Below are 24,922 nucleotides of genomic sequence, written 5' to 3'. Positions count from 1 at the left end.
CAAACAAACAAAAACCCCAGGGAAAAAGCACAATAGATATTATAAATTTCCAGAAAGGCTTGTATGGTCTCCATGCAGACTTGATACATTTAAAGTAGAGGGTTGCAATCCATGCAAGCTTATGGCAAATAAAACATGTTAGTTTTTAACGTGCCACAAAACTCTTCATTGGGCTTGCTTCGACAAAATTATAAGCAAATGTGTAAGGTAAACCCCAGTGAAGGATAATGTTTGTGTGAGTGATAATAGCATTATCACTATCAAAGATCACCTCCTTCCTTCCTTCCATTTGTATACCAGCCCATTAGTGCAATACTAAAGGGCATTTTAAAACATACTAAAATAGCCCCCAAAAGTGGTAGGGGTATAAATGAAAGCAATAGAAATTAAAACAGTACAACAATCACAAGAGGCATAAATTCTAGCTAAAAGACAGAATGCAAGGCATGAAATCAAGCAAGGATGTCATTAAGGGCCTTGCTGAAAAGCAATGTTTTCTGGTGCCATGGCACAAAAGGCCTGAGCAAACTATGGATGTGTCTGCGTGTGCGCTGCATAAGAGGGAAATACATACTGTATGTACGTACATAGAAGAGCAGAACTGACATACATACATGATACTTTTTGATACAGCTTGCCTAGCTTCTTGGGTTTAACTAATCTTCTCCCACACCACCTGTTTTCTGAAAATGTATTTTACAGAAGAACTGTACAGTATCTCCTTCTTACAAGCTGCCCAGATAGCTATTTTTATTTCATCAAGCTGCAAACCCAGTTTGGGAAAGGTGTTTCAAAGATTTACAGTATTCTGTATTTTAATCTGCTATTAGAGGATTAAAACACCGAATAGCTGGTTAAAATACAAAGGATTGCATACATAGATTTACTCACCAATGCACTCAGTTCCAGATGGACTGGACTGGAAGCCTTCATTACATTCACACCTGTAGCTTCCAATAATGTTGATGCAGCGACCATTTTCACAGATACCTGGCTTGGTGCGGCATTCATTTTCATCTTTATCACAAGCAAGTTGAAACAACAAGAACAAAAATTAAGCATGTATGTGCTTCATCAAAACAGCCAAGATAATGATATTAATATTTTAAAACTTAAAGAATTGGCTGTGACTGACATAAAGAGTCAGTTTAAGAAAAGCTGTGTTTGAGAGCAAAAAGTGCACATTGTCAATGAGCGCAAAAGCAATTATGGTCTATGACGGGGTGGATTTCTGCAACGGGAGGAATGCTAGTGGGGGATATCTTTCTACTGTACGTGGGATAAATCTACTGTGAAAAACAAGCATAGGTGAGTATGTTCCACATCGAATGGGATTTCAGTTGCAGGGCGAGGCAATGCATAAAGTTGTAAAGCCCTGATTGTATACACCATGGTCCTGATTGTGTGCATCTAAGCCTGCTATTTATGTTAAATTAAGAAAACATGCAGCAGCTAAAGAGATGAATAACAGCATATTTAGAGGATATGACTGGAAGGGATAAAATTAGACACTAGTGCACCATGGATGCAAAGAAAAGCAGGAAGGAAGTCAAAAGACTTCAGACGCTGAAGCTTTGAGCCAAAATGTTTGTCAAAAGAGAAAGAAATGCAGAATTGTAAGAAGAATAGGTGATACAGGCAGAGAGCACAAACAATGGTGGAAATAAAAGGTTGCAGAGAGGAAAAGCAATTGTCGCTTATTGAAAAAGCCACTATAGGAAAAGCTCACACAGGGCTAAGGAACAACATGGGACACACAAGGCAAAGGAAGAAACAAACTGTTGGTGAAAAGTGGTCAAAGAATGGTGACAATAAAGAGGTTAAAATGGGGTAGGACTGTGTATTCATCTGTATTAATGAGGTCAAGCTTTGGCTTCAGGTCTTGAAACAGAGAACGATTTTAACAGCGTTTCTTGAACAGAGTATAATTGCAGTAAGTAGCTAACAGGCAATAAATGTTTTAAGTTTTTTCCTCTTGAGAAATCATCATCCTCTTAGCACTATAGAATTATGCATGGTAAAAAAATACATTTCAGTCCTGGCTGGTCAATTTGACACACTTTTACAGTTTAGAGGGAGTTATTTCATTTTTTTTCTAAGATGTGAAACTAATCACTTAATTTCATCTACTAATATGTGGCCCAATAAAACATACCCTATGACTCTCCTTATTTGCCTTAGTTTACCAACAATTTGCAATTCAAACATGACAAATGATTATATATGAACTTGCCTCTAGTAATTTGCATTTAGGCCATTGAGTATAACCTTCCCTTCTGAACAATCAGAAAAGATCACGTTTTAAAAAAGTATAGTAACTTTATAATTTATAACTTTTTACTTTTGTTCTTATATGTTTTTCAAATTGGAGGGGTATACTGCAGAGGAGCACAGGGTTAAGTGACTTCATCACATTCCTATTGGTCATCGATTGCAAGTCCTGATGGCTTAGTTCCTGGCTTTTGGAGTTGCACAATATGATATCAGCATCATCAGTCTTGCCCACCAGACAGCTGCTGCCTTGAACAGGCATCTCATGATTTGTCATCTTTACTAGCATCTCTTATATCAAATAACTTGCTGCCAATACTTGTGCACATGACACCCAACTATAAGTATCATATGTCACAATATGTATGAGTTTATACTAGTTACAATGCAACCCAAACAACCCCACACAATACCCTAAGTTTATTATTGAGTTAAAAAGGCTCAGTCATTGACTTTCTCTCCTAACATACACCCCTTCCTCATACTTACCCATGCAGCCTTCTCCATCTGGTCTGCGGGTCATTCCAGGAGGGCAGATACACATGAAAGTTCCAATCAAATTTTTGCACATCATGCCTCTTGATTCACAGTCATGTAGACCTTCTGCACACTCATCAAGATCTTTTAAAAAGCAAAAGGACCTCTGTATTTAGAGTATAGATCTATCTTTCTTCCAGCAAACAATAAACTCTCAGTGCAGTTCTGTATACTTTTACTCAGAGGTAAACCACACTGGCTTGATACTGAGCAGTGCTTGGAATGTTAGATCTGAAAAATTACTAGTCAAACATTAGATACTGGGAAACTAATTTGTTGCTATTAATATTTAAAACTGATCCAATTCAACTCTAGAAATTATTAACACACTAATTAAAACATTAATCTCATGTGGTCTCTACACAGGGTACATGCCACTCCATACTGCCCCTCTCTAAAGGGAAAATAATAAAAAAGAGAAAATCACCTATATTTTCTTCTCAAAATTAGGTCTATACTAAGAAACCCAACCTTGGCCCTGAAAGTGTTTTTGGACTACAACACCCAGAAGCCTCAAAATTTCCATCACGGTCATGGGTCTATTATCTCTTCCACAAATGTTATTATGTTTTTAAGAGGCAACAGGGCCATTTCTTTTATAAGTGACTCAGCGTGCCCCATGAAAATTGACTCAGGAGGTTTGTTTCTGTGGAAACAAGGCTGGGTGTAGTGTTGGATAAAGGTGATCTAGTCTGAAATAAAATTATGTAATTTACAAAAAGAGATCTTTACCTTTACACATCTTTTGGTCTTCTCTCAATTCATAACCCACTGGACAAGTACATTCATAGAAACCATAGGTGTTTATGCAGCGAAAAGCACACAGCAAAGGGTTCTGTGCACATTCATTTATATCTAATCAACAAGACAGAATAAACACAAGCTTAATTTGTTAGTATACAGTATTTTAAAAAAGCTGACAGACTGGGAATTTTATAGAAGTAACAGTGGCATAACTCCATGCCTGTGCTCATATAGCCCCAGATGGGAAGGGACTGGCATAATAGCCCCCATTCCCCACCATTTCCTTCCTGGCTGGCCCCTCACCCTCATGAGCACTGCAATGTGCTGACCACAATACCAAATAAGGAACACATGTACGTCCTCCTTTTTCTGCTTGGGGCCCCATCATGCAAGTTAACTGAGCCCAGAGGGGAATGGATTGCTTTTTTGTATTAAACTTCAACTAGTTTACCAACCACCCCTCTACTAATAAGGAAAGTAAGAAGTAAATGGGACTACACCAAAGGACACATACTTTTCTTCCTGACACATGATTTTTGCACTGCAAGTACAGCTGTCTGCTTGCAGATTAAAGTGGGGTTAACTCCGGAGAGTGTACACCAGAGGGGCCGTTCAGAGCAACGTCAGTGCTTGCACTACTCAGTATCCTTTTAAATTTATGAGCAGGATTGTTCTCATACAGCCAATGCACCACAAACAGATAGTTCTTGAAAAAACGCCATTTAAAACTTTTACTTCTGTATAACCCCCCCTCCATTTTAGAAGGCTAAGATGCCCTTCCTGTAGGTTTAATTACTGAGATTAGAACTTTAAGATAAAATATGCTGCTTTATTTGCATTTGGTCCTATCCACTATCAAATGACATCTTCTGTATTGTAATGGAATGGAATAATAGAAATGTTTTCAAACACTGAAAAAAAGCAGGCATCTTCCCCAACACATATAAAACAAAACAAATCTGCCTTTTTTGCTTTTGCTAGATAGTGGGAGGTTAGAGGAATACCCCAAATAAGACCCCAGAGTAATCTAACAGCTGAAAGTCAGACGATACAGTAAATTATCATTTACCTTCGCAATTCATCATTGGTCCGGGTTCAAACCCTTCGAGGCAATTACATTCAAAGCTACCAATCACATTGGAACATGTGCCGTTTCCACATGGATTACCAATTGAACACTCATCGGTATCTAGGATATAACAAGAAAAATAAACTTGAAAACCGGGATGCAGGCCAAGTTCAGGAACTTCAAAGATTACAACATATGCAATATATAAATTTTCCATATAATACAGCATGTGTACATACCTACACAATGCACTCCAGTGTAGTCTAGGTTGTATCCTAAGGGACATTCACAACGGAATGATCCATCCGTGTTTATACAGTGACCATTGGAACAAATACCTGGGCTCTCAAGACATTCATTGACATCTGAAAAAGAAAAGGCATGTCAAATCTTTATTACTGTTTGCTTCGGACTCTTTCAGTATATCAGGTATACATTTTAATGAACAATTGCAGAATTCCCTTTCCGGTTCCTCTCATAGAGTTTTAATGTCTGAAAAAAAGAAACAATTGTTTTTAAATGCCCCAAAACATAAACATAATAACATAAGCATCATTGTCACTCATTAAACATTTCTTTGCAGTGAAGGCATCAGGATTATGAAATACTCGCCCTATGGATATCTACCAGGTTTCTTTTAGATAGCTGTTGAAAACTTGTGCACTTCAGCTAGTTTTGTTAACAAATGATTTTTAAAAAGCATACCCTATTGTATTTACTATGTTTAAATATTTCCATTTTAGAGTCTGAAATGCTGCCCATTTGGTGTTTTAGTTCTGCCATTTTTAGTACTGTGGTTTTCTGTGTGTGTGTTTAGTCGTTTAGTCGTGTCCGACTCTTCGTGACCCCATGGACCAGAGCACGCCAGGCCCTCCTGTCTTCTACTGCCTCCCGGAGTTGTGTCAGGTTCATGTTGGTTGCTTCGCAGACACTGTCCAGCCATCTCATCCTCGGTCGTCCCCTTCTCCTCTTGCCATCACACTTTCCCAACATCAGGGTCTTTTCCAGGGAGTCTTTTCTTCTCATTAGATGGCCAAAGTACTGGAGCCTCAGCTTCAGGATCTGTCCTTCCAGTGAGCACTCAGGGTTGATTTCCTTTAGAACTGATAGGTTTGTTCTCCTTGCAGTCCAGGGGATTCTCAAGAGCCTCCTCCAGCACCACAATTCAAAGGCATCAATTCTTCGGCGGTCTGCTTTCTTTATGGTCCAGCTTTCTTTATGGTCCTGCTTTCTTTATGGTTTTCTGTACTACTTTATATTTTATTACTTTTTTATTTAAATGAATTTTTAGTATATAGTAAGCCACTGGTTGTTTAATCAAAAAAAAATAGCAATAATGATATTAAAAGTAAAGATTTATTGGCTGAAATCTAGTTGCTTAGTTACAGTATGCAGAAGGCAAACAGCATAACTTTCTGTGCTTTCTAGAGGGCAATTAAAATGTCCCCACTGGGATTCTCGAGTGTGCACCAAGCCAGCAGGTGCAGGCACCCTCTGGAATCCCAGTGATGACTTGTTAATTGCCAGCAAGAAGTGACTGAATGTTAACATTATTTGCCTCTCACATGGTATAACTAAGCAACAGATTGGCATAACTATAGCTGATAATGAGAGTATCTGTTGAAGTAATAGCAACAGAAACAGTAAACAAGCAGTAGAAGTTAAGTTGTCTGTCCTAGACATATATCAGCCTGTGCTGCCAAGGGGGAAATCCCCAGATGAAGTAGAGGGTGGGAAAGCAGTTGAGAACAAGCATTCCTATGGTAAGCCTTATGTTGTCGAGTCAAAATACAATCATATTTGAACAATCAATGGTACTTCAGTCAAAAGTTTCTGGAGTGCTTAGCAATAGGATTTTAGCAATAGAATATTGCACTAGAGTAGACCCACTGAACCAATGGCAATTTGGTGAGTCAACACTACTGTAAGTTCCATTGATTCGAATGGTTTTATTCTAGTTGTGACTTACTATATTAAGCAGCAGGATTTCAGTCAGTGTATCTGGTACATATCTGAGATCAGATATTGCAATTGTGGCTCTTTATCACTGATGAACTTATGCTCTACATGCCTGCCTAGTTCCACTTTTAAAAGCTTCTAGGGTACAATTCTAACTAGCCAGGATGGCTGAGACACATCTGAGACATCTTTCAGTCTGGGAATACTGGATTAATGAAGTAAAAAAAGACATCCTGAGTAAATTAAGGATAGATTAGGACTCTCCAGTTGTTTTAGTCTACTGTGGCCAAGCATACTGTTACTAAGCATATAAACATTGCACTAGAGCAGACCCACTGAATCAATAAGGATTTTCTGAGCTAACTCCTCCAGAAGTTTCATTGATTCAGATAGGCCTACTCTAACTGTGCCTTATATTAGCACAGCTTGAAAATAATGTGTTAGAAATAACTTATTCCCACTGATTCAATGCGCCTACGCTAGTCGCTAATGTAGTAAAGCAAGACGTATACGTATAGTGTATGGGAAGGATATCAAAGAAAAGGAATACCTTCGCGAGTATCATCAATCCCAGGTATGGTCCCATGACCGTATGGACACAAATCCTGGAAAGCAACTGTGAGAAAACACTTTTGGAACATCAGAAACAAACAAACAAACCAATCTGGCATAACTACTGATTATAGTAAATTTACTTTGGTGAAATTAAAACAGAACTAAATACACCTATTTTAAACAAAATCTACCGAAAGAGAGACTTATCTGCTTTTTCATGTACAAGAAATATTATAGAACTTCACAGTGTATAACTATATCCACAATGTAATCAGCAACTGCAGCTGTAATCAGTATTTCATTTTCCATATCAGCCAAGAGCAACAGCTCCAAACTCAAAGCCACTAATTGCTTACTTTCTCTAGATTCTAGCCAACTCATTTCCTGTGGTGACTCAATGACTGGGATTCAGTGAACTAATTTTTACTCCAAGCAAAGATACAATTCCTGAAACTGCTTACACAAAAGTAATCTCACTGAAGGGGCATTTTCTCAAGAATGTGGTTAGATAAGCAAAGGTTCTAGGTCAGTTATTCTTTCTTTCTTTTTCCTAAATTTTTGTGAAAATTGTTAGATATTGTCCTCTACCTTCTTCTTCTTTAGGGCACAGTTCGCATGGATCACCCCAACCTTCTCCTGGCATCTTGCTGCAACAACATTTTGCCTTGGTGGTATTAAAAGCCTTCGGTACAGAGCACTTCCCGTTTTCAAAGTTAGTGAAACAAAAACTCTGTCGAATATCTGGGGGTGGGGGTGGGGGGGTGAAAGACAACACGATTACTTCAAACAATTGCATTGTTTAATTGTTCTCCAGGTTATTGAAACAGAAGCTATATGGAATGTCTCATAGAGAAATCAAATGTCACAGAATTATGTTGGGTCAGGAGTGTGCAACATGGGTAGCTTGCCCACCCACCTAGTTTTGAAACCTATCTAAATCCCCTGTGCCCTTTTGCTATTGCTGAATTTGGAAGTGTCAAAGTAGCCATAGAAGCCTTTTAAAATGCACACAGAGAGTATACACTTTATCTGAAAAGAGAATTTTGGTCTTGAAAGTCCTGTTCCCATTTAAAACAATATGGTCAACATCCGATTGCATCATTAAATCTGCAGAGGACAAATGCCATAACTCACAGTGATTTCTTGTTGGCACAATTACACAATAGGATTTTGGCCAACATGTGCTTCAATTCACTTTGAAGGTGAAGTTTGCTTTATCAAAATTTCTGGTTAACAATAGACCATAAAATTGCACGGCCAGTGTTGTTAGATTTTCAGGATAATACACTTATGAGCCCCAATTGTTTACTATGGTTTCTGGAGAGGTACTTCTTTGCATTCCACCAGCATCTGCGCTGCACTCAGCTGGGTTGTAGAAGACAGTCTCCTCTGTGGCTATAATTTGGCTTTAGAATTCCTTTCCTTCTCTTCCTCTCTTTTCGGCAGCTGCCCCCAGACTATGGAATGCTCTCCCGACTGAGATTCATCTGGCGCCGACACGGATGACATTTGGGCGCCAGGTCAAAACCTTCCTGTTCCAGAAGGCTTTTAACTGAAATAATATTAGCTGTGGGTCTGATGGCAATTTTAATTGTATTTTAATTTTATTTTAATTGTACATATCTTTATTGTATTTTAAATGCTGTAAGCCGCCCAGAGACCTTTGGGTAGTGTGGGCGGCATATAAATTAATTAATTAAATAAATAAATAATAATAAAGAACCAGAGTTACCAGTAGCCTTTCTCTTCCTCTTTCTGACAGCCTTTTCTCAATGCGTGAAGACCTTTCTTGTTAAGCAGGCATTTGATCTCCTGAATTTTATTTTTCTGGCTTTGTTTCTTTTAAATTTCGTCTTTATATGTGTTATTAATTGTATAAGAACATAGGAACATAAGAAGAACCCTGCTGGATCAGACACGTTATCCATCCCCTACATAATTTTATACGTCTCAAACATGTCCCCCCCCCAGGCACTTTTTCTCTAAAGAGCCCCAAATACTATAGTCTTTCCTCATAAGGGAGGTGCCCAGCCCAGTCATCATTTTAGTCGCTCTCTTCTGCATCTTTTCTAGTTCCATGATGTCTTTTTTTGAGGTTTGGCGACCAGAACTGTATGCAATACTCCAGGTGCGGCCTTACCAGCGTTTTGTACCATGGCCTTATAATGTTGGCTGTTTTATTTTCAATCCCCCTTTTAATGATACCTAGCATGGAATTGGCCTTCTTCACTGCCACTGCACACTGGGTTGACACTTTCATTGAGCTATCCACCAGCACACCAAGATCTCTTTTCTGATCTGTCACGGACAGCTCAGAGCCCATTTGTGCATTGCTTTACATTTTCTTATATTGAAACACATTTGGAGCTCTTCAGAATCCCTTCTGGTCTTCATCACCCAGAAATGTTTTGTGTCATCTGCAAACTTGGCCACCTCACTGCTTATCCCTGTCTCCAGGTCAATTATGAAAAAGTTGAAAAGCACCAGTTCCAGGACAGATCCCTGGGGCACACTGCTTTTCACCTCTTTCCATTGTGAAAATTGTTCATTAACACCCACCCTCTGTTTCCTGGTTCTCAACCAAAACTCAAGCCGTAAGAGGACCTGCTCTCTTATCCCCTGACTGAGGAGTTTTCTCAGCAGCCTTTGGTGAGGAACTGTGTCAAATGCCTTCTTAAAATACAGATTAGACAATACAGTGGGGTCTCGACTTACGAACTTAATCCATATTGGAAGGCGGTTCGTAGGTCGAAAAGTTCGTAGGTCGAATCTGCATTTCCCATAGGAAAGCACTGAAAACCATTTAATCCGTATCTGCTCTTTTCCGTCCATAGAAACTAATGGGAAACTAATGGGAAGCTACTATTCCGCCTTCTGCCACTAGAGGTGGATTTTTTCTTTTTTTTCCCCTTAGGTCAAGAAAAGTTCAGGAAAGGAGGGGGGAGGCAGGGAACAGTTTTAAAAGCACTTTTGAAATCTTTTTTTCAATGAAGCCAATTTTTAAGCATTTTTAACGCATGTTGTGCTGACTTTTTTAGCACAAAGACACACAGGGAGGCTTTTTAGGTGCTGAACAAGCCTCCCCAAGCCTCTTCAGAGCCAGCTGATCAGCTGTTAGGCGGGGAGAGGAGAGGGCAGGAGCAGAGAAAAGCACAAAATGGCTGCCAGGCTCCCTTCTGGGTGTCGGCTTTTATCTGTTTGCTGCTTTTTTTCCTGCAGTTCCGGGGCTACCAAGGCCTGGTAAGTGACTTTCTTTTATTTATTTTTAAGTTTCTGACCTTTTTCCCCCTCCAGAAGCCTCTAAGGGGAGGGAGGGGACACTTTTTTCCTGTTCGTAACTCGAGGGAAGTTCGTATGTTGAGTATATAATTTCCTATTGGGCAGGTTCGTAAGTTGAAAAGTTTGTATGTAGAACCATTCGTAAGTCGAGACCCCACTGTATCCACTGGTTCACCCGCACCCACATGCCTGTTGACCTTTTCAAAGAATTCTAAAATGTTTGTGAGGCAAGACTTACTCTTAGAGAAGCCACGCCGATTTTCCCTCAGCAAGGAAATGCTGAGGGAAAGTATTTTACTCATAACTTCATAATTATGCTAGTCCCTTGACTTTATCAATGGCACAATGAGGAAGAAATGTTTCCCATAAATAGATACAAGAGACCCAAATTTTTGTTTATAGCTTGGCCAACCAGCTCTTCCATGTGTGTGTTGACTGTTATGACCTGCTACAAGCATTGTGCTTACCAAAACATCTCCGGCCATTGTCAGATATTACAAAACCTGTTGGACAGACGCACTGGAATCCTCCAGGAGTATTCGCGCAGGATCCAAAGAGACAGATGTTGGGATCCTCATTGCACTCATCAATATCTGAAAATATGATTAAACCATTAATTATTTTTAAGCAGTTTTTTTCCCTGTGAGCTCATGAAAAATGTGGGTTATTTGGACATAATAAGATTTTAAAACGATTGCCTTATAATGTGTGCCCTTTATAAACGCTTTTTGTTCTGCATTATTTTTGATAAACAAGAGAGTCTTCACAAACACGAAATTTCCAAGAACATCAGCCGCTTTCCCACAGTTACTGTTTTCAACTTCATTCCGTACAAGGGAAATTACTTCAATAGCAAAACATACATAGATTGCAGGTTGTCAAGAATCAAGATTTGAGCAGTATATTTTAATATCTGCATTGTGTCCCAATTGGAAAAAAAGATGGTATAGAAATGACAAATAAATACTAATAAAAAAATGCAAAGCTTGCAGTTTTACAATTCTGAATATTTGTTGTTTGGTAAAAAATAAATGTAAGTATTTTTATAGCAAACTTTCCATTTATATGTTTTGTAAACCTAACAAGGTAATATATTTCACTGCTTTTTAAAATCTTGTTATCAGCTGCAAAAGAGAAATTTAAATAAATATTTTACTGTCTATTACATAGTTCCCTCACTATAAACATGGTCAAATTAAGTTTTCCTTATTATAGCAGTTCATGACTACTGAGAGTCTGCACTTCTATGATTATCAAGGAACACAATTAAAACATAAATTCCACGTAGCACTAAAATATATTGTACTTATTAAGCATGGAGCGTTCTAGGAGCCAGTAGTGTCCTCTTAATAATCTTTAGTAATGTTTATCTAGAAGTAAGTGTCATTCAAGAAAGCACTCTTCCATTATTTAAAAAAATGCAAATTGCAAGGGTATGACTAGAATGGGAGATTGTCCTGGGTAGATTCAGGCTGATTCAAATTTTCCTGCAGAAGTTAAACCACCGTTGTATTCCACACATATTTGTCCCTGGAAATTTCTGGGTAATGAGTCCACGCTGCACCTCAAATTGCTATAGTTCTCACTGGGATCACAGGTCACCCACTCTGTTCTGTCATTAACAGCATCCTCTTCCATGGCTCTTTAAAAAATTGGCAAGTGATATAGCGCCGAATTCATTTAACAATTTGAGAAATTGCAGTGCTTATCTGACACTGTGCTATACTAAGAAAGCATTTTTTTTTCCGAGACACAAAAGGCAATCACTTGAGGGGGGTGTTTCTGTTGTACTGACATACTCTGCAATACGGGGAAAAGAAGAGGATTCACTCAAAACTGAGGGCAAGTATTTCTATGAAAGGTATCTTCAAAGAAGATAGATGCAATCCAATTGATCGAGAAAGACAGCTCAGAGTTTGTATGTTTGTGAGTTCCAAAGGGAGTACTTGATTTTTATTTGTTCACTGCAAATGTTGCTCAAGAACTGTTTTTTGTTTTCAGGTGTGCATTTATATGAAACTTTCTGCATTTGTATGTGTTTTGAATGCTATGTTATCTCAGATGTTTCTGGCCTTAATGTATTCAGGCATTTCTGAGAACTGCTTCTCACACCGCCTTACTCCAAGCTATTTGCTGTAATCAATAACTTTCTCTTTTGATTTCTATTATCTAATCAAGGATTAGTTACATCTTTAAAATTCTGAGTCAGTAATTCTCCTTCTCTGAAGTCCTCTGTACATGTCCTTCTAATCAACATCATCTAAAGTTTAAAGGCTGGATAAATTTGGATTTCTTAAACTGCATATATTTTGGCACATAATTGTACAAAAGTGCAATTATCCAAGAGACACAGTAAATCTCCAGTAATTGTAACATTTGACAAAACTACTACATTCCACCTTCTAGTCTACTTTCAGTCTATCAGTGTCTCAAATAGCCAGCAAATGGAAAACTTTCAGTCTAACAGCCAAAATAGATCCTACAGATCTTGTTGTGACAAGGAACAATTCCCTTAGTATTAGAAGTGGTTTAATCATAATCCCATAGTGCTCTTCTGATCTCCATACCCTACAAATTAGTGTTCTTTCTTTCATAATTCTTCATCTGGAGTGAAAAGGTGGCTTAGCTTGCATTCTCTTTGCTCAGACACGACAGTGCAGGAATGCAAGGTTGAAACACTAACATGTTTTCTTCTTCTCATGACAGCTAACAGCATCTGACCTGACTTTAATCTGCTGTGATAATTTTCTTCATACAGTATTAGCCAGAGCAGCTCCTCAGAAACAAGCTTGATACAAATGTTTCACCTGTGTGCTATGTGAAACTTTACTACTCCGTCAAATTTGTTTGTTTGTTTATTTAAAATACTTTTACCCTGGCTTTCTCCTTAAAAAGGACCCAAACTGGCTTACATCATTGAAAGGCAATATTTAAAGCTGAAAACAATGTAAAGGTAAAGGTTCCCACTGACATTTAGTCAAGGGCGTGGTGCTCATCCCCGTTTCCAAGCCATAGAGCCTGCATTTGTCCCAAGATGGTTTCTGTGGTCACGTGGCCAGTGCGACTAGACACGGAATGCTGTTACCTTCCCACCGGGTGGTACCTATTTATCTACTCACATTTTTACATGCTTTCAAACTGCTAGGTTGGCAGGAGCTGGGACAAGCGATGGGAGCTCACTCCGTTGTGTGGATTCGATCTTACGACTGCTGGCCTTCTGACCCTGCAGCACAGAGGCTTCTGTTTGCTGTATCACACTGTATCCCTAATGCTTTAATCAGAATAGAAGCTAGAATAGTCCCACCTGAAGAAAGCGCTTGGCTTGGCTAAGTATGTTCCCCTTGCCTGCCCTGTGCAACTGCCCACTGAGTTCATTCCATTGCAGGCCTGCCTGTGGGTCCTAGCTACTACAACTACTTTTCCATTCTATGAAATGGGAATAACATGACTAGTTTATCTTGAAACCTAAGTAATGATAAAATGTATCTGAACATAATACTGCAGGAGTTAAATAATATAGTGATTTGTGAAGATTTTCAGTCATCCAGGTGAGGTTATCTGGAAGCTGAGTCATGGCAACTGGATTTCTTTCTTATAAGCTTGAAACATTTTGCTACTCATCCAAGTAGTTTCTTCAGTTCTGAGGAGAGTTGGTGGAGATCCCTGATATATTCTTCACATTGGTTTCACTTCACCCTGGTCTGAAGAGGCTCCTTAGAAGGAAAAGGACTGGAGATGGTCAGGGAGGCCATACATATGCATAAAGAAAATCCCTCACTCAACAGGGGTGGAGGCCTTAGAAACAATGTCTCCTATTTATCATGCTGCCCTTTCATCTGTTCCTAGAAAGATCAGGACCACACACCAGAAAGACCACTGTTAACGACGGTTAATGACCCATGACAATAGGTGGAGAAGGACTGCAGAAGTGGGATTTTTACTCGCCCCCAGTCCTTTGTCCATCTAATGAGCCTATTCCGACCAGGGGGAAGTGAAACCAATGTGAAAGATATATCAGGGGTCTCCACCAACTCTCTTGAGAACTGAGGAAACTACTTGGATGAGTAGCGAAATGTTTCAACCTAGTAAGAAAGAAGTCTAGTTGCCATGATGCAATTTCCAGATAATATAGTGATGTGTTTTTCATAATCATTGAGTTATTAGAAAGAAATATACAGTGGTGCGCCGCTTGATGACGATAATCCGTTCCAGCAAAATCGCTGTAGAGCGAAATCGTCGTCAAGCGAAAGTAAAAAACCTATTAGAATGCATTAAAAACTGGTTAATGCGCTCTAATGGGGGAAATACCTCATCCTCCAGTGAAGATCCTCCATAGGGCGGCCATTTTCTGGTGCCTCTAAAGCGAGGAATCCATCCTGAACACAGCGGGGAGCCATTTTGCACAGTGGGGAGCCATTTTGCGACCCGCCAATCAGCTGTTTTAAAACCATCGTTACGCGGAAAATCGGTTCCCGAAGTAGGGAACCGATCATCGTTAAGTGAAAAAAACCCTTTGAATCATCGTTTCAACTCATCGTAAAGTGGATTCGTCGTCAAGTGGGGCATCACTGTACTATACTTAGCCCTAATGATCCTATAGTAAAAAGACAGCAGAAGGGTCTTGCACAGTGATGGGTACTGGAACCCTGCAGAGTTATGTTTTGAAAGGAAGGTGCGGTGCCTGGTGGGAGCAATGCATCCGAGCCCACGCCAGACAAGTTGCCTAGTACTGCTTGCTAAGCTTTAATCCTGAAAGCTATTTGTTAGGCCAAAAAATTGTCATATTTTGGGAAAACCTTCAATATTTTTTTTAAAACTATATTCTTTGACATAACATATTTCTGAATTGAAGGCAGCAGGAAAAGAGGAAGACCTAACATGAGAAAGGTTGTATGGCCAACTCCAACTTCGGCTTGTCATTTTTAAAAATACCTTTCTCTTAAAAAGTTTGATATCAGCCATTAACCACACCATAGCCAGTGGCTAAAGAATGAAAATGATATATTTTTATTACCAAGTAACATCAACTTGGGAGCAGAATTCAGTTATTCTTCAGTTTCAATAACCCAACAGCCAAACAACACCCCCTCTTTTTTGTTACGCTCTCCTCCTTTTGTTCCAGCCTTCCAGTCCCCTCTTCCTTTAGGCTCCAGGATAGCCTGACCATATACGTCACTCAGCCAATCACCTTGTTTTCCTGTTACTAAGCTGATTAGTCAGGGTTCCTGTCACAGGTTGACTCAGTAAAAGAATCCAATAAATAAATAAAAATAATTAAAAATAAAAAAGCCACAATCTTGAGTATGTAAGAAATGATCAGGACTTTTGACAACAGGACCTTTGGGCTGTCACTAATCCATTGGGTTGCTATAAACTGGAATCAACTTGATGGCACATAAAAATAATAACAAATTCTAAGTAACTTGTGTTGGACTTTTGCCCAAAGTTGAGATTGTGCAAAAAAGAAGATCCATTTGAAAATGGATCAATATGCATTACGTACAAACAAAACAGACTCAGTAAATCAGAAATAATTTATCCAATTCACTTTATTGAAAACATCAACATCAAAGCAACATCTTAGACAAAAGTCACTGAATGAGTAATGCAATGTTTGAATATTAACTAAAAATTTAAATATTTAAGCCCTGTACTTTACTATGTTTAGTCAGTATTCATAAAATAAAATGCAATCTTACCAATGCAGCTTTCACTTTTCACCTCATATCCTGGCGGACAGATGCATCTGAACGATCCTTCTAAGTTTTGACATGTACCAGGAAAACATGACCCCGGAAGCACCATACACTCATTAATATCTGAAGAGAATGAAAGGGGGGGGAATAAAAATAATTTAGAGATTCTGGAATTGATACAGAAAAGGCAAAATATGCAAATATTATAGAGATGAACTGGGACAGGATTTTTTTATCTGTGCTCTGAAGTCATCTGTGTTCATTTATTTGATTTACACCCTGACTTTGTAATGAGAATGAGAATTAGTGCAGCTACCTGTAGATAACTATACAAAATTCTTCTTTTTTTGCTGTCACAGTTAACAAAGTATCATACTTGGGAAGATTTTTTTTTTTTTAATGTAAGGCAGCCACTCAAAAAGTTCACTGTAAGATTTCTGACATTAGATCGTAACCCTAGACTCTAATTGTGAGTGAGAATATCCCACTTCACACCACTAAATGGTGTAGCAACATTTAGCTCTACAAGCCACTACAACCTCCTGTCAATCACAACTGGAAAGAGAAAGAACAGGCTTTTAATGAACAGAAGGAAAGAGACAGGTGGTCTGTCAAATAAATCTGTATTTATTTATTTGATTTATACCTTACCTTTGGAAATGGGACTTAGTGCAGCTATCTGTAGCTAATAACATAACTACGTTTATCTTGCTGATTCAACACATACAAATGTTGTGCCTGACTGGAAACTTTGGTCAGAAGCTTGTCCTTCTCCTCCTCAAAGGGGGGTGCTCTTATTTTTCCCACTTAGCTCCTTATTGACTGCTGCATCATCAGCACTGACTAGAAGTCTTCTCAGTCTTGTGGGACTCTTACCAGAACGTAAATTTCCCTCTTTTAGTTTGCTTGTATTCTATCTCTGTGTATATTGGATCAGTTGGGTAGAGCATATTCCTATTACCAACTAATGTATCGTAGTCATTTCCAGTATCTTCCTTGCTTGAACTTCAACCCCTACAAACCCAGGGGATATCCTTTGATAGGGAGAAGAGCAGGAAGGCAATGGCTAAAACATATTATCTCTTTATCCACAGAGAAAGTAGGAAAAAGGACCCTTCTGTCACCATTAATCACCAATCTGGTTCTCCCCATCCTGGCATGGTTCTATAGTTTCCTACTAGTCCAGGGATTCAGAGTACAAGAATTGTGGCTGGGACTTCTTAGAAGTATCATTCACGACTACATTCTTCTTGGTCATGTTTAAAACAGATGATCACCTCACTGGTATAGAGGTACTTGTTTCCAAGAAGACTTCTGCTATCATGGTATGAAAATATGCATTTGCACCCATTAAAGTCCAGTGCTCTCCCTGTATTTTGCATCTTTATCACCAAAGGACAGCTTCTAGGACCATGTGAATGTAATCCTCTGCTCTCTAAGACACAGTTGGCCTCTGTCTGGTCTGATACTGCTTATTTCCCCATCAGCCGCAAAAGAAACTGCTAACACATCAGATTCCAGGGAAGCTGATCATGTCACTTTACCTCCCAGTACTGATGGCTATGGTGGCAATTTCCATAGTCATTAGACTGACCATGATCCTACTGATATCCTCAGTAGTCATACTGCCAGTTTCTATAGTAGCAGCACTGCCACTGAAGTTACTTCGGTGTACCTTATATTCAAGTAAATATACATAGGATTGTTCAAATCTGCATGTATACTGAGAAAAAAGGGAGGGACAGTGCTATACATATTTACACAACAATGAGTCCCACATGGAGCCTAAGATTCTCCTTCTGTTGCAGAAATCCAGATGCCAATGGGAAATCCATAAGGAGAACACGATAGCAAAGAGTGCCTCTCCACTGGTGTTTTCCAGCAGCTGGTGTTCCAATCCCAGCTAAGTGTACACAGCATTTAGTTTTAACTCAATGTACTTTTTTTACATGGCAGTTGCTTTCATACATACCAATGCAGTTTTTGCCATCTGGAGTGAGTTCATAACCTTCATTACATAAACATTTGAAAGAACCAATTTCATTATAACACCTTCCATTTCTGCACACCTGCCCAAAGAAGGAACTGCACTCATCAATATCTATAAATAAGCAAGAAAACGTTAAGTATTTCTCATGAGGTCAACAAAATGGAATGTATATGCAGACACAGTTGCCACAGTATGTTATAAACAGATCCAGCAGATAGTTTCATGGAAAAACTATATCATAGTGAGAGAAGAATGCCTTATGAGTGAAAAAGCATCTCTCTGGTACTTTAAGCCATATGTGTTATTTAAACACACTGTATTACAACACTGTAAATGGCATGAAATCAGCTTAGAAGAGGCAAATCTATGATGAAGTCTTCGGAATTCTCTGACTCCGTTGTCATTTTCACTTATGAAAAAGAAGCAATTAAATCATTCAAAGAATATAAACCTATGCTGGAAGGACGTGCTCATGTCTACTTTAAAATCCAATATGGGCATACTGAAGGAAATTTGCATGATTGAAAAGATTTGCAACTAGACTCTTTTTTTTAACCTTAAAAGCAGCACATGGAGGAGGGAGTGCTTGTATTGTTACAAGAGCACTGGTGGATTATATTAAATCCTTTCCTATATACCCCAATGGAAGCCTGAACTCCAAAGGAAATTATTACTCCACTGGAAAAAACAAAAGAGGGAGAAATCTTCAATTTGCCTCTTTATTCCTAGCAGCATCTCAAGTGGAAGGAAGATTAAATTGCAGCAGATTTGGAGGGCAAATGAAAAATTGGCATTTCAGCTGAGGTGAAAGAAGAGCAGCAATTTTGAAATGCTTTACTGGGGAAAAAGTAAGCATCAGTAACCTTTTACTCCAGTGTAATTTGCTGCTGCTATTGGTGATCAAATCCCAGCCTTGCCAGCAACACATGTGGGATGATGATCCATCACAAGGAAGAAACTCTGGAGACAATTATTGAATGATGGATGCATTTCTGCAATTTGCTATGGCAGCAATTATACTTTTGGGACTGGGGGGATGGGGGTGGGTGGGATCCTGTTGGAGCCTTATGCTGACAGAAGGGCAATGGCCTACCTTGAAATTGCCACTACTTAATAAATCACCACTTGGATTCTTCATTGCATGCCAGTTAAGTGGGTTGCCACATGACCAAGAATCTAACCAGTGATTCATTAATTAGCAGCAGTCTGTCATTTAGAGTTACATCATTACCCTCCCCACCAGTGTAACTGTATAGCGGGATCTGGGCCAATACCCCAAAAATTAAAAAAAAGAGATGCAATAAAAAATCTATGCACAAATAATTTGGCCCTATGTATTTTGAAAGCAAGCCATCTACTTGTTTTTGACTCATAAACATGTATGTTCTCCTGTTACATACATGTTGGTCAAGGACTATGAGGCAACAAGTGAGCAGCTGAGAAATATAAGAGGTCATTTAAAAAGAGAACCAGAAATAACTGTTTATCTTAATTCTAGCTATTAAACTGGAAAATTATTTCTGTGCTTTCAAGATCCTGACCATAATAATAGTTTGACTGTCCACATGTTTCTGTATGAACTCTTTGTATTATCTCTTGTTCTGAATAAAAATATGTAGTTTCTATTAATTATCTTACCCATGCAGTCATTATTATGGGTTAGCTCAAATCCTGGATAACATAAACAGTTATATGATCCAACTGTGTTTTTACAAGTTCCATTTCCGCAAGGATGTCTTTCACATTCATCAACATCTACACAAAGAAAATATTAGCACAAAAGAGTGATTATGTGATTAGGAGATTCTAATCACCAACTTAATCTTTTTAAAAACTTTTATACTTCACAGTTTCATCCTGGTATGATACAAAATATTAATACTGACAACAAAATTTATCTGTGGGTTATATTCATGTAAAAGTATTGATCTTAAACATTCCCAACCACACTTGACTTTATTAGTAATTTCCAAAACTTCTAATTTGAATGTTTATAGGGAAGGTATTTTATTTCACATACCCATGCACATAGTTTGGTCGTGGGATGCCTTAAAACCATTTTGACAGATGCAATAGTAAGTCCCCTCTTTATCCACACATGTGCCGTGACTACATACATTAGGAATTTCCTGGCATTCATTGCGATCTGTAACAAAAATATGAAACACATGGAGTCCATTATTGATTTATGTTTTTGTTGTTATCTATTACTCACAATCTATGTTTTTGTAACAGATATTTTACAATCTGTTAAAGATTATTGGAAGTGAAATAAAAATATTTGGTCTCTGAAAGGAAGTTATTGCACAAACAATGTTTACAGAAGCTGTCTTTTTATTTATGCTTTTTAAACACTGGTAAGAATATGATTTCAAAAAATCCAACTAAAAAGAGATTTAAGGGGAAATGGTAAATACAAGCAATATCTTACCTACACAGGCACCATTAGGTGAAAGTTTGAAACCTGCAGCGCATTCACACCGGTAGCTACCAGGGCTGTTAATGCAATCTGCATTCCGCTGACAGAGATTGTCACCATTACTGCATTCATCAATATCTGTAACATTAATCATTCTTGGTTAAATGTTAGTAAATATGTGTTTCATCACTGTGAAGCAAATTTAGATGTTCTATGTGACATGATCTAGCCAAAGTTAAAAGTACTTTTAAATCTCATGGATAGTGAGATAATTTAAACTGAAGCTTGTCACTCCAACTGAAATCAAGGGAATCAAAAGGTATATATGCATATATGCCCAGTATCTTTGTAGTGATCTCTCTGAAGCAATGTCTAATACATTATTTTAGGCATATTTGTTTAATATCTACTAGGGAGAGAGAAAAAAGGAATTTTCCTGGAAGTTTTTTAAAAATATATACCTTGAAGTAACAGACGGACACAACATTTCTCAGCAAAACTAAAGATCAGTGCGTGAACTCATGCATGCTGTATATTTTACAGACACACTCTGGAACATTTTCTTAGCAGAGCATGATCGACAAATCCTGCTGCTGCAAAGAAGGAATGTGGTGCACTGCACACACAGAGTAAAATCAATGCTTTGAAGAGTGTTTCTTGGCCCCTTTTTCCTAGACCGGAAATCTAGTTAGCAAGATAAATATTATCCTGTGAAGCCAGACAATGCATAAACAGGCTTACATTCAGCAAAGAAAAGGCAGCCAGTACCTACAATTAACAGTTAATGGAAAGACTGAAAATAAATACTGCAAAAAGTACACCAGAAATTCATCAAAATGGAAGTTCATTTTTCTGAACAGTTTCTTCCACACCTTTAGACACTTAAAATTGATATGCATTCTTTTTTTCCAATTAAAAGCAATCGAAGTTATACTTTGAAGTGGAATTGGCATTATTTCCAACTATATGACAAGTTATGCCAAGAGTTCCACAGCACAAATAATTATGACATTTCAGCCTGCACACCTGTTTTCTTCTGCTCCAAAAAGCTATAGCAGTTATTGATTACTAAACTGTGCAGCCTTCTCCTTTGATCATGGCATTATCTTGGAAACATGTGCGTATGTGTGTGTAATATCTGAATGTACTTGCCACCCCATTAACACAGTTACATGCACCGAAATGAGATTACAGACAGTTGCTATAAACGCATATTCTAAGATCATTCTGATCAGCATAAATCCGAAAACACACAATTTACCTTCACAGACCAAGAGCAGATCATTGTAGCTGAATCCTGTGGGGCACTCACAGCGGAAGCTACCAATCTGGTTAATGCAGACACCATTTGCACAAATTCCTGGAATCTCCTTACATTCATCAATATCTGGAAAGGTGAATTGTCATTAGTCAAAAGCAGCTATCTGGGCCTTCAGGTTTTGCCATTTCCCAATGTTTCTTTATGCTAGAACCACAGAAACTAAACACAATATCAAATGTGGATAACTAAGCTGAATCATAAAATACAAAACACAATCTAGCAAATGTGATCTTTTATGAGCATGCCAATTTGTTTACTATATTCAGTATTCCACATAAAGGCTATATAGCCATATGGAGGAGCACATTTATGCATGAGTAAATATCTGAAAGGGCTCGTGGCATACAAAAAGAAAAAATATATTTTCTTTGTAAACACTTTAATATCTAAAATCATTATAAACCCAACTTATGGTGACTCACTTTACAACCTTCCACTTTTACAACAACTCCAGAGTTACCCAATGCCACCCCCCATCAGTGTTCAAAAAAGTCAGTTTTACAACATCTGCAATCTGCATATTGGTGTCAAGAAGTGTGACAACAGAGGAAATAGAGAAGGACAGAGGTAATGTAGTGGTAGAGACAAAGCGAGCAAGAAAGCATAGAACAATGGGGGGATATAGCCTAAGGGGGCAGAAGGAACAAACAGAATAGTGGGAAATAGATGGGAGAAGAGAGATGATGGCAGCAAGGGACACAAAAATCCAGAAGGTGACAGAGACTGGAGGGGAAGAAGACAGGAAGATGGAACTCAGGCTTGAGAATTGTCTAGAAACAGACGCAAGATTGACTGCTGTGGGAATTAGGATTTGATTTAGGATGGCTCACTTTAAGCCCATAATAGAGGGACAAATAAACTGTAAGTGCAGGGGAGTTTGCTGCAATCAAGTATGGAAACAGAGAACACATTTCACTGACAATTTCATTTTCAAAAAGGAGGAATTAGGTTTACAGATCCTTCCAAAATTTTAATAACCTAATAATAGCTTTCAAAACTTACCAACAGCTTTGCCTGTATGGATATCAAAAGTAAAACCTGGAATATTTCCACATATTGACTTGAATTCAACTGGAATTGGGGAGAGGAGGAGAGAGAAGCATTAAAATAACATTCATAGTTCTTCAAAATATTCTGTAATGAAAGATTAAATCAATGTTTATCTGCACTGACGGCTGTCTTTCAGTCTGCTTGCAGGTATCATTATTACTCTGACAAACTAATTTTTAGAATAGCCGCTAAGGTTCATTAGATCAGAGGGCTCTTAAATGAAAGGTGAGCTTTAAAATACCCCAGGGTCTTGTTTTGCTTCAACATCCTCTCCCCTGCCGATCTATTCTGTACTGCTTCCACTCCCACTGTCACCAACAGGAAAGGGAAGGAAGAAAAGTATTGTGAGGAATGGAAAACTACTTATGAGGGTTTGGGGGAAGAGAGAGGTCTGGTGAAGTAATTTTTTTCAAGCATCGGGTTGTTCTGGAAAATTATCTGAATTTTTCTGGTTTTTGAAGAAGAGGTCAGATCACTTTCATGTTGATCTGAAACAAGCCTGCGCCAGTTTAACCACCTCTGCATGTTTTTGCTGAGTATCTGTAAGTCTTGGTGGCATGAATGAAGCCAGCAATAGTGAGAATACTATCTTTTTCAAACTAGCTTTTCACATTGACTGGGGAAGTCTGTTTCTGTCAGCCCAACTGCATGTGCCCAAATGTAAATCCAACTGTATGTGTCAAACATTTAAACATTTAGGACTAAATGACTGGTTCAAACAGACAACCCAATTACTACATAAATGGGAAGAGATTTCCTCAAGTTAAAATGCAACCTCAGTTCAGACAGCAAAACCAGAAGGGCTAATGCAAGTTAACTGATGCGATATGTCGCACACAAGAAGTAGTTTCAAAGCACGCAAATACTATTTGCCAAAACATGTAATATAATGTTATCATTTATTGAAATCTAACAAGCTGTACAATAGAGGTATTCACAAGGAACACAAGGAAAATGTTGTTATGTGAAGCCCACTCAGAAAGACAATACACATCACATAAACACATAAGGGTTGAATGAGCCACTGAGTGTATGCCAACAAGTTGGTTACATTCAGTTCTGCCTTGTAAAGAGACTCCCTCAATTTGAAAAGCAAATTTTATAGTTGGACAAATTTAACAAACAGCTGTGTCTGTATGGAAAACAATATTAATCTGAATGCCTTCAGGGTTTGAAAAATTATCTCTTGAATGCACTCCATGGCTGAAAAACTAAGAGGCTGAATATTGAAATCAGAAAGGTAGGTAAAAGTAAATAACAACCTAACCAACATGCAAATGGGAATTCAGTGAGTCTCCTCCTCTGTAAGTTCCATTGATTCAAATGGGTCTACTCTAACTGTGACTTACTATGGTAAGGTACACTGCAATGGAACTTCTGAATCAATGGAACTTTTGGAGGAGGTGACTCACCAAATCCTCATTGATTCAACGGGCCTACTCTAGTGATAAACAAGGGGATTTTGGCAAATAAAACCCACATTTTCCTTTCAGCTACCCTACTGTCTAAACTTATTCATGATATAATTGAAAGGTGCTGAACACAAGGCATATTAGAGAGATAATCACCAAATCTGTGAGACATATTTTAAAAAAATTGCTAAAAATTAATTAGCCAAGAAGGCATTGACCTCTAAATAGCTAATACAAGAATTTAAGAACAGTGCTCATTCTGCAATGTTTTGAAACAAAGAAGATAAGGACCTCTTTGGATTTAAGAAGCTATCATTTTGTTCCCTAGCCATCATACTCACTTATTGTTTATACCACTGCAGAAAACTGCATTCTTTGTGTCATAATATTTTTATGTTAAGGCTGAAACTACAGTATGTAATTTTACTGGGATTCTGTTGTGATATTATCTTTTGCATTATCAGATTGCAATGTTAAAACTGCTGACATTAAAACCTTGCATTTATACATGGTGTCTTCGTTTATACTTGTTACCCCAATGTTGTGGACTGACTGGTTTGTTTTCTTCAGGATTCATTTCCTGTTTGTTTTAGGTACTGAAGAGAGCTTAAACTCAAGCT

The 24,922-nt window shown here is 38.3% G+C and overlaps 1 protein-coding gene and 1 long non-coding RNA gene across 2 annotated transcripts in view; one reads left to right on the top strand and one right to left on the bottom strand.

The window, feature by feature from the left end:
• Positions 1-8,720, top strand: part of LOC140704901 (uncharacterized) — a 35,514-nt gene extending 26,794 nt beyond the window's left edge. Inside the window, exons 3-4 of the long non-coding RNA XR_012084386.2 lie at positions 7,739-7,847; positions 8,582-8,720. This is a non-coding gene — a long non-coding RNA (uncharacterized LOC140704901). The remainder of the gene's footprint in view (positions 1-7,738; positions 7,848-8,581) is intronic.
• Positions 1-24,922, bottom strand: part of FBN2 (fibrillin 2) — a 226,226-nt gene that overhangs the window by 22,564 nt on the left and 178,740 nt on the right. Inside the window, exons 42-56 of the mRNA XM_072992394.2 lie at positions 22,843-22,911; positions 21,781-21,906; positions 20,532-20,657; positions 20,121-20,246; positions 19,739-19,855; positions 18,083-18,211; positions 16,114-16,233; positions 10,882-11,007; positions 7,724-7,876; positions 7,131-7,196; positions 4,861-4,986; positions 4,622-4,741; positions 3,541-3,663; positions 2,761-2,892; positions 892-1,017 (exon numbers count right to left, since the gene is read on the bottom strand). Of these exons, the coding sequence (XP_072848495.2) occupies positions 892-1,017; positions 2,761-2,892; positions 3,541-3,663; positions 4,622-4,741; positions 4,861-4,986; positions 7,131-7,196; positions 7,724-7,876; positions 10,882-11,007; positions 16,114-16,233; positions 18,083-18,211; positions 19,739-19,855; positions 20,121-20,246; positions 20,532-20,657; positions 21,781-21,906; positions 22,843-22,911 (1,785 nt within the window). The remainder of the gene's footprint in view (positions 1-891; positions 1,018-2,760; positions 2,893-3,540; positions 3,664-4,621; positions 4,742-4,860; positions 4,987-7,130; positions 7,197-7,723; positions 7,877-10,881; positions 11,008-16,113; positions 16,234-18,082; positions 18,212-19,738; positions 19,856-20,120; positions 20,247-20,531; positions 20,658-21,780; positions 21,907-22,842; positions 22,912-24,922) is intronic.

The sequence above is a fragment of the Pogona vitticeps genome, chromosome 2 (genome assembly GCF_051106095.1).
Source record: "Pogona vitticeps strain Pit_001003342236 chromosome 2, PviZW2.1, whole genome shotgun sequence".
NCBI classification, from domain to species: domain Eukaryota; kingdom Metazoa; phylum Chordata; class Lepidosauria; order Squamata; family Agamidae; genus Pogona; species Pogona vitticeps.
Note: the sequence above shows the minus strand (reverse complement) of the source record. Positions and strands in the feature narration are given on the sequence as shown.